Consider the following 9,968-nt stretch of genomic DNA (forward strand, 5'->3'; position numbering starts at 1 on the left):
GGAACACCAGGCTGCTTCGCGGCGAGAAACCGGGGCCACTGCGCGCTTGGCTGGGGGTCAGGCCGCGCTCGGGTCAGGCACAGGCGTACCGAGCCTCGTGGCCCCCTCATCTCCCGTCCACGCCTCCGCCCTGGGAGCCGCCATCTTGCCACTTCCCCTCGCCCGGCCGTCCGCGGGCGTCAATAACGACTTTCAGCACAAAACAAAGATGGCGGCTGCGGCATCTGGGGAATGCCCGGATGAGAATGCCTCAAACGAGCTTGACCCCGCCCCCCTTGGGAACTGCCCCCTCCCCGGGTCGCTGAAGGGACACACGCCAGAGGAATCGCCTTTAGCAGTGCGGACAGGACACAGGTTGCTGAGGGTGGCTGACGGGATACATTACAGTCAGGCCTCGGGCCGGGGAGCGGACGTTTTCCCGCTCCGCACACCCAGCGGCATCAGCAGAGGCGGCCCGAAGCCCGCCGCGGGGGGGAGCCAGAGGCGGGGTGAAAGTGGGCGGTAACGCGGTCCGGAGCGCGGCGCCCGGGGCGGAGCCCTCCCAGGCTCCCAGGCCCGCCGCCCCGCCCCCGAGCTGGAGTGCCGCCACGACCGCCAGCGCTCCAAGGAAATGATCCCGACCGTCGCGCGCCGGGACGCCCCCCGCCCCTCCGGCTGCAGGGCGGGCTGCCCGGGCGGCGGCGCCCGAGCCGAGCGGGCGGGCGCGGGAAGGCTCCCTGTCCCTCCGCGTCACCTCGCGTCACCCCGCCCCGCCTGCTTCCCAGAGCCCTGCGCCCCGCCCCGCGCGCAGGCGCAGGGCCGCTTTTCGGGTCCGCCATTTTTCAAGATTTGAATTTCCCCTGGCAAAGCGAGAGAAGCAAAATACCCGGATGGTGATCGCTGGCCTTTTCGCGCCAATACTGTAAGTTCTCACAACCTTGAGGGGTGGGTACTGGCATCACCCCCACGTTCCAAATCGTGCTGGAGACCGCTGGGCGCTGCCCCGTCATCCTCACTGCCAGATGCAGGCTGTAATGCGCTGCTGTCCAGGATCTTGGGGTGACAACAGATGATTTTTCAGTTTCTCTCATCTTTATTTCATCTTTACATTCACCAACCTCTAGCCGAAATTTGTCCTTTCCTACAATTACAGGTGTAGGCCGCAAAGCACAGATCGTTAGCTTGGTGACTGTGTCACCAAAGGAAATGAGAGATCATTTTAGAGCATGTAGCTTTTGTTGTAGCTATCCTGAAATTAACTAAATTAGAAGACCTACTGGCAGGCAGAATAACTGCTTTGAAATTACTGCAGTTTTTTAACCTTCCTGTAGATCCTGTAATTTAACTTACTAGTAAAGAAGTACATCCATTACTATGTCACACATTTTCAAAAGTATTTTAATAACAGCCTTTCAACCTATTAAATTTATGTTGTAATTCTGTTTTACTTTATGCATTTGGAAGCATTTGTTTGAGACAGGCCGAAGAGTCCTGTCATGCAGCCAGAAGACAGAAGCCCTCACCTGTAGTTCTGTGTCACCATCTGCCCTAAGTGACCTTGGCCATTCACATCACCTCTCTGGCCCCCAGTCCTTCTCCTGTAAAATAAGGAAGCCGAGCTGCTGGCTTCCAGGAGCCTTGTCCACATTCAGCCATTCTCTCCTCAGAGTTCAAGAATCACTGTGGTTGCTCCAGGCTCCTTGGGCAGCCAGGTGGCCCAGACTGAGCTCTCCTGCTGGTGGTTTCCCAGGTTACAGCCCTCAGACTGGCATCTCCCCTTATCTGCAGAAGGGCAGCAAGGGTGGTCGGGGCACAATGAGTAGTTGTCATAACTGCTACAGGCCAAAGAAAACACCATGTTACCAGGTGACAGTGGCTCCTGCTTAAATGCATACAGACCCAGGGAGCGGGAGAGTCTAAGCATGTCTTAACCCTCTTAGCCAGGAGATCGTCATGCTTTGCAGGGCCTCCCCCGAAGACCCCAGAACCAGAAAGGGGTGGTGGGGCGATGCTGTGAAGAACTTTGAGTGGCATGTAACAAGGGTCTTGTGGCAGCTTGGGGTACAGAGGAGCTAGGCCATAAAGTACCCAGCCTGGTCTTCCTGGTGGACGTGAGAAGTGGGTTTGATTACATGTTGCTTTCAGCTTGCACAAGGGCTGAGGCGGACTCTGCCTAGCAGCCAGGGAGGAGTCACTTTCCATGCCCTTCCTGGATCTCCTTGTCTATCAAGTTGACTGTTTGACTCCTGTCCCCGGCTCTTCTTCATGCTGGCTGGCAGATAGGAAGCTCAGGCTAGCACTGGCTGCATGGGGCCCCAAAGGCCTGGCTCTTCGCACCAAGGAGTCAGGGCCCAGATGGTTTCAGGGAAGAACCCAGAGACACCGGATGGGGCCTCAACTGGTGTCCCACCCGGAATCCAGCTGAATAGGGAAGTGCCAGGGCCTGAGAGGAAATGACAGCCAAGCAACCCAGGCACAGGAGGGCAGGAAGACAGATGATGCTTGGGGAGCTCGCAGGACCACACGAGTATGGCACTTTGATGTCTGGCCGAGAGATTGGGACATGATTGTGTGTGGAGAGCCAGCCACTGAAGGGTGCTAAACAGGTGCTGACGCGATCTGACCTGGGGGTACCTGAGGAAGATGCTGGGGGCTGCTGTGTGCAGACCGTGTTAGCGGTGGCCAGCCTAGAGGAGGGAACCCTGGGGCAGGGCAACCCCTGGACCCAGAGGCTCCTTAGCAGGGCGGGGCTTCAGGGGGGAGGTGTGCGATGGCGCCACGTGCTGAGATGAAAGCTTGTGGTTGGGAAGGCGATGCTTCAGTTCATTCATGGAAATGCTGGTCCTCCTTAACAACAAGCCTCCAAAGCAGGATGGCAGCAAGAAAGCTCCACCTGAGGCCCAGTAGGGCCCTTCCTAGATGTTACTGGTGGGCCCTAGGGCCAGTTTGAGAAATGAAATGGCAAATAGGAGCAATGAAAGGGTCAGGAAAGAGAGCAAGGGTGCTGGCTTTGCGCTCAAATCAAAATGCAGCACATCTTCACTGAGCACCAGATAAGAGTGCAGAGAATCGGACCCTGCCCCGTTTCAGGGCCTGAAGTGCAGGAAGGGAGGTGGACATTGTGCCGCAGAAACAAATGGTGCAAAGTGGTCTACGTAGATAAGAGCTCTTTCAGTCCACACAAGTACTCTGCAGGGTGGTGCTGGGAGCCTCCCCCTTCTGCAGGTATGCAAACTGAGGCCCAAAAAGGTTAAGACCCAAGTTCACACAGTTAGTAGGTGGGGGAGCTGGGGTTGGAACACAGTCTCTCTTGTCCCCATGCCTGTCTACCACCTTGGCTTTGAGTCATTTTCAGAGCAATGAATCTTTTCTCTCACCGGTATTAATACATTTTTCAGCTACCAGGCCAACTCATGGCACAGCTGGCCCCAAAGCATTTGACAGTCCAGGATAAGCACACGTTGTTTTTAAATCGTCTGTCTGCTTCTTTGACTACAGGATGGAAGGTTTTATTGTGGGCCAAGGAAGAACATGATTTTGGAAGGTGCAGCACTTGAGGGGAGGGCCGGGGGAGATCCAGGGCACCAAGCCTAGGTGGCAGCTCCCTGTGCTCCCAGGCCCCCCACCCAGGAAGCGGAGGGGATCCCTTGCTTCCCTTCCCTCTCCCTCCGCCATCCCTTGCCTGAGATTCTAGAACTCAGACCACAGCTCATAGTCTCTAATTTAACTGGATATTTGGTTAAAAGGACTTTGGGGCTGGTCTGGAAACTTCCATGTTTATAATACCACTGAGGTGGGAAAACACCACTGAGGTGTTCTGAATTTTCACAACAGACCTAGGAAAGATTCCCAACTCTAAATGCAGTGGCTTTAAGGGAGCTAGGATTTTTCTAGTACACAGATGAGAGAACAGCAGAGGTGTCAGGAGAAAGGGGCATGGAACCTTTAGATGAAAGAGGATTCTAGAAGGTGAATGGACTGTGGGTATCACTTCACTCTTATTTCTTTTTATTCTCCGACGAAAACTGTTGCTGCATCCCGTGGCCGAGAGCTGGGACGATGGAGGCTCTTCTCGGGATGGGTTTCCTTCTAACCGCACTCTTGAACCATGCTCTCTTTGCAGCCACAAAGGAAAAAGGCAGAACAGTCCTCCCCTGGCGCCAACCAATCAGCAGAGCCCCCGCCCTCCTCCCACCTGCCACCTCCACTCCGGGGCAAGGTCACAGCATCTGAGTAGGTGATCACGGGGACTTCTTCCTGCTGGCTCAGCTGGGAGACCGAGGAGTGTTTGGCAAAAACTGTTCAGCTGAATTCGGAGATAACTGTGGAGGCAGCTGCTCTTCTCACAGAGGCTTCTCGATGCAGCCTGAGTCGGGCCGGGCCCTCTTCCACGTGGCCGTGGCCAGCTGCCTCTGCGCGGCCGCCATCCACACCGGTGCTTTTGACGGCGTCTCCGTCCAGGTGGGCTTGGAGCACTATGCTGAGGCACCCGTGGCCGGCCTCCCTGCCTTCCTAGCCATGCCCTTCAACTCGCTCGTTAACTTGGCCTACATGCTCCTGGGAGCGTACTGGCTGCAGAGAAAGCCCAGCGCCCCCGGGTGCCCTGCAGAGGTGCGGAGGGCTTGTTACCTGAAGGATGTCTTCGCTGGCATGGCCCTAGTCTATGGCCCCGTCCAGTGGCTGCGCGTGGCATCACAGACCCGGCCCGCCGCTGTGCTGGATCAGTGGCTCACCCTGCCCATCTTCGCGTGGCCGGTTGCCTGGTGCCTCTACCTGGACAGGGGCTGGAAGCCCTGGTTGTTCCTGGCTGTCGAGGGCCTCTCCCTGTGCAGTTACGGCCTTGCCCTTCTGCACCCCTGTGGGTTTGAGTTCACGCTGGGGGCACACATCGCAGCTGCTGTGGGCCAGGCCCTGTGCACCCAGGGGCGCCGGGGCAGTCCTTCCTCAGGAATGTACTTGGCTCTAGGCGTGCTCTCCTGCTTGGGCTTTGTGGTCCTCAAGCTGTATGACCATCAGCTCGCACAGTGGTGTCTCTTCCAGCGGCTCACAGGCCACTTCTGGTCCAAAGTCTGTGATATGCTCCAGTTCCACTTTGCCTTCTTGTTTCTGACCAATGTAAACACTTGCCGAAGACACCCTACTGCAGGGAAGATGCATTAATGTGTGGAAATAAGCTGCTTACAGTCGCTGTCCCCTTCCCCCCGGCCCTGACGTCAAAATGGACCATCAGATGACATCCTGTTTTCAGTGTTAGATTTCCTGGGTGGAATAAGATAGGATGGTTACGTGGAAGGCTGGCCCTTCCTTTGAAGTTACGGGCTTAGATATTACGAATATGAATATCCAATGTTATGAAAATTTATGCTCTCTGCAACTTACTCTGAAAGAATTAAACCCAATATCTAGGTGCTCGGGATGCGGGGTTCACTGTGCTATTCTTGTAGCTTTTCTATAGTTTGAAAATTTTTAAAATAAAATGTGAGGGGAAGTGACCCCCAGAAATCCATCAAACTGGCAGTTGTCCGCTCTGGGATGTTAGCATGGGCCGGTGACAATGAGGCAGGGTAGCATCTGGCCAGTGTGCCAGGCCAGGCAGTGGGGTTACTAGTGAGTGTCCCCAGACGTGCCTGGGTTCAGGGAGACTGAGTCATATTAAACACATGCCTAGCAGACTGATGGGGAAATCCAAAGACCAGAACACTTATTCACCGTGACATCTGTGCCTGCCAAGCTGACCGCAGGTCACGTGGAAGCCATGTCACCTCAGATCCTTTGTGGAAAGAGGCAGAGTACGAAGAGATGAAGAAACACAAAAATGTCAGAAGTTGAATTCTCAACAGAATGTTGCTTAGTGGGTCTACCCTCAGAGCCAGGGTATGGCGTAGATGTCCTTAGCAGCTCAAATTATGGAAGTGTCAAGTGTCTGTCACCACTGGAAAAACCCAGGCCCTTAGGAGCCATGATCCTTGGTGTCATCTCCTGGAGTTGGCCTCTTTAAACCCTGAAGCATGCTTCCCATGCAGATGACAATGTCTGAACCAGGGAGCCCTGGGGATGACACTGAGACCCAAGAGATGCTGAGGATGCTGCATTTGGATCACCCTTTGGGGGCCATCTCCCTCTGCATTCTTCCTCCCATTTGGGTTACTGTGTTTTTAGACACTTGTTTCATCCCCTGTCACTTGAAGCGCATCTGGTCTTTAAAGATGAAGGTGAGGGCAGAGGGGAGGGGACTCCCTGTCCCTGTTGAATGACATCTCAGGAGGGGCAGCCCACGCACATCTGCTCAGTGCCCCCTGAGGCCCCTCACCATGGAGCCTTGAGGGTTTGCATGTGGACTGTTGCTATGACTCTGAGATGTTTTTGAAACTGGGTACCTGGGCCGGATGTTCTGTCCCAGCTGGGCACATCCCAAGTGGGTGATGAGTCTCAACCAAGCTGTCACCTGAAAATCCAGCGGGTGAGTGTTGCCTCTGCCTGGGCGGCAGCCAACCAGCCTGCACCCCTCCCCCAAGGGCCGGGGACCCAAGTGCCCACTGGAGTATAAAGAGCAGGACCGTGCTGGCTTGGGGAAGCACCTTTGTTGCATTCCAGTGGTCTTGAAGGCTCTACGTGTCCTGGAAGAGGAGAAAGGCGATGGGCATCTGCAGAGAGGCTTCCCTGATCTTGAAGAGGCCAGAGGGAGGGGAAAGACTAGGCTTCTTGCTTGGGTGGCTCAGTTAGCGATGGGGATGGGAGGGTGGACGGCTACCGAGGGGCCAGGCGCTTCGCTCGGTGCCTGAGTGGCCCTCCAGCCCGCTCGCTCTCTTTGTAGCTGTCTCCCTCATTGCCAGAGTGGGGCTGCTGAGAGCTGCTGGTGCTTTGCATTGCCTTGTCGTTCCACACCTTTGACCACAAGCACTTAGAAGCTATTTTGATTGTTTTGGTTTTCTTTTCTTTTGATCAAAACCGATTTAATAAATAACCCTGAGAACCTTCTGGGTTTCATTCCACTCCTGTGTCAGGCTGGGTCCCCACAGGAAACAGGTGGTGTGCTCAGATTACGGTGATTCAGAACTGTTTCAAGGAGAACTCTGCACACCACCATGGAGGGGCACAGGGAGTCTGTGCCCCTCCAGGGTGGGGTGGACTCCACCCAAAGGAGAGACTCCTGTGGAAGGGTCACCTTGGGGCAGGAGTGGCGGGGAGCAGAAGCCCAACCCCACTGCCTCCTGCCTGGCCTCCCATCCAAGGTTGTCAGATGAGATGCAAGACAACAAATAATGCTTTAGTACCAGCGTGCCTCAAATGTCACATGACACCTGCTTATACTAAAGCAGTGTTCATCGTTTATCTGAAATTCAGATTTAAGTGAGTGTCCTGTCTTTACTGGCTAAATCAGACAGCCCTACATTGAGCCAACCCAACCAAAGCCAGAGACCTGGAACCTTCTTTCTCTGCCCCCTGGTTTTTTTGTTTTTGTTTTTAAACAACTTGACTGTGATCAGTGCTTCTCAAAAGGGTGGCTTCTGGGGCCAGGACCTCAGACGGCCTCAGCCCTGCCCTGTGATTCAGAGTACCAGCGATGCCCTGTTCATCCCATCGCTCCCTGTTCGGGTACCTGCTGTTTTACTATCATTGTCTCCATCTTTTTTTTTTTCTTTTTGGTGAGGGGAGGTAATTCAGTTTATTTATTTATTTATTCTTAGCAGAGGTACTTGGGATAGAACCCAGGACCTCATGCACACTAAGCATGTGCTCCCTTGAGCTATACCCTCCCCCCTCATCTCCATCTTGTCCCTGAACAGCAGAGAAGCCAGTGCTTACCTGATGGGCCCTCTCCTCGCATTTGGCCTAACGGTTGAGAGGCTCCAAAGCTGGGAGGGATGTTAGAAACCATCTGCACCAACCCCCTCATTTCACAGAAACCGAAACTATAGATGTGCAACTTTGCCGAAAGCTTCAACACTGAGCATCAGAAACAGGCGTCCGGCCTCACGGCCCAAAGCCCCAGCTGCTGTGTCGTTCCACCTCCCCCTCCTCTCCCTGGAAGCAGTGGCAGTGGTGTTGCTTTCCCATAAGTGGACTGGGGATTTGCCCCCCATTGAAAATAGTGGTGTTGGCTTCGCTCTGACTGTAGATAGTACAGGCGGGTGGCAGGGAACAACAAGCCGCCCCAGAGGACCATCAGGATGCTGGTTGCCCCCACCTGGGATACGGGCTCCCCTGCGCTTGTCTGTCCTACACCACAGTGATGGGCACAGATGTGGCCCCAGGCCCCATGGTGCTTCAGTGACGCGTTGTGTGCTCAGCTAGGGCTGCTACACTGGGCTCCCTCACCCTGTCCTCACCCAGCACGCTGATTCCTTGCCAGTTTTGCTCACCTTTCTCCAGGTCTGTCTCAGGAGGTGACTGAAGGGCACCCGGGTCGCCTTTCCTGTTGGCAGCGATGGGAGAACCCGCCCTGGGTTTGCAGACTTTTTCATTTTGTGTCCATATGATGGGGGCAAAGCACAATGTCGTTGTGACTTTAACTCATACTCCCTCCACATACACGCTAGTGCGTATGTGTTTGTTGTAGTTAGGGTTTGTTATTCTGTAAGTTACTGATTTATATCCTTTCCTCATTTTTCGACTTTTTCTTCCAAAAGTCTCCAGGAGCTTGTTTTAGATGATAAATATTAAGCATCCATCTGTCATACAAATGTTTTCTTAATGTTGTCTGTCTTTTGACTTTGTGGCTGTCTTAAAGGAACGTGATTGAAGATGGACACAGGGATGTCTATATGCCTGTCTTGTCTTCAGAGCTTTTGGGTTTCTCCCATACCTGCTTCAGGTATTTTTTCATTAGAAAATTTTAATTACAACATTGTGGAAAATAATACTTATTGTAAAGTCATTAAAATTTACATTTAGAAATAAAGCAGGGCCGCTGTCATCATTGTTAATGTGATGGTTCACCAAACTGGACGGAACTGGAGCGCATCACCTTCGCGTTTCACCGTCAAAACCCTGTGTTGCGTGTTTCATCGCAGCTGGGGCCGACAAAGGAGATTTTGTGTCTCGGCACTTAAAATCAGGCACACCGCGCAGGTAAGCATGTCCCTCTTGCCTCTAAAGACTTCCAGGAGTAGAAATCTTGGGATCAATAGAACCAAGGCAATTGGTGTTCCCAGGCGAGCACCCAAAGAATCATGTGATTGGCAAGTGCCTCTTTCGTGTCTAAGTGGATGTGTGGATTCCCGGTGTTTTCCACCCCAGTCTAGTTCTGCCATCCACATGCTGGCTGATTTCCGGGGTCCAGCCCTTGGGGGTCTGGAGAGCTACCCAAGCCCACCTGCTGTGTGCAGCCCCGGCCATTTGAGCACAGCAGGTCCTTCTAACTGTTGTCATATGTCTTTGCTCTTTTCTTCTGTTTCCTGCTCTTTCACTTTGAGCTTTGCCCTCTGTTTCTCTTCAGAACTGCTGACTGCTGGTTTTACTTCTGCCCCTCCTTTCCTGGCCCTATCTGACTTCCACTTGGGGCCTCTGCCCCAGTGTCCACACTGCCACCATCTCGGCCATCTCAGGTCTTCTCTTTAGAAAGACGTGAAACCTACCAGGTTAAATGGGACTCCCATCCCTTCCCTCCCACCACAGAGGTCACCACCATCCGGAGTTGAGTAGAGCCCACTACCAGGCCTGCCCTCACACCTTTCATCCATGCAGGGATATGGACCAGCAAGATACACTGCTGTCTTGCATGTGTTGTAACCTTCTTTAAATGCACCACGTGGTCCAGCTCCATCTCCTGCTGGCTGCAGGACCAGATCTGTGGGAGTTTTCCCTGGGTCTCCCGGGGTGCCCGTCAGGCTGGTTCCTCCTTTGGTGCTGCTGTCTGGTGGCACGCAGCACATCTACACTCCAGCTGAACTCGAAGTTGCCAAATCCCTTACCACAGTGGTTGCTGAAATGACTGTCCCCCAGAGTTTGTGTTGCTCCGTGACTTCACCAGCACTTGGTACTGGAGA

General features: G+C 53.9%; 1 protein-coding gene across 1 annotated transcript; it reads left to right on the plus strand.

Moving 5' to 3' along the window:
* Window positions 1–450: 450 nt before the first annotated feature.
* TMEM187 (transmembrane protein 187) lies at window positions 451–6,971 on the plus strand. Its single transcript, XM_072956749.1, has 2 exons — window positions 451–901; window positions 4,103–6,971. Exon 2 carries the CDS (start codon window positions 4,339–4,341, stop codon window positions 5,137–5,139), a length of 801 nt encoding a protein of 266 aa, XP_072812850.1. The 5' UTR covers window positions 451–901; window positions 4,103–4,338; the 3' UTR covers window positions 5,140–6,971.
* Window positions 6,972–9,968: the final 2,997 nt, after the last annotated feature.

The sequence above is a fragment of the Vicugna pacos genome, chromosome X, assembly GCF_048564905.1.
Source record: "Vicugna pacos chromosome X, VicPac4, whole genome shotgun sequence".
Classification (NCBI taxonomy): Eukaryota; Metazoa; Chordata; class Mammalia; order Artiodactyla; family Camelidae; genus Vicugna; species Vicugna pacos.

Bases quoted from the DNA above. Each gene is read 5' to 3' on its own strand.
- TMEM187 (XM_072956749.1), top strand. From the start codon at position 4,339: ATGCAGCCTGAGTCGGGCCGGGCCCTCTTCCACGTGGCCGTGGCCAGC.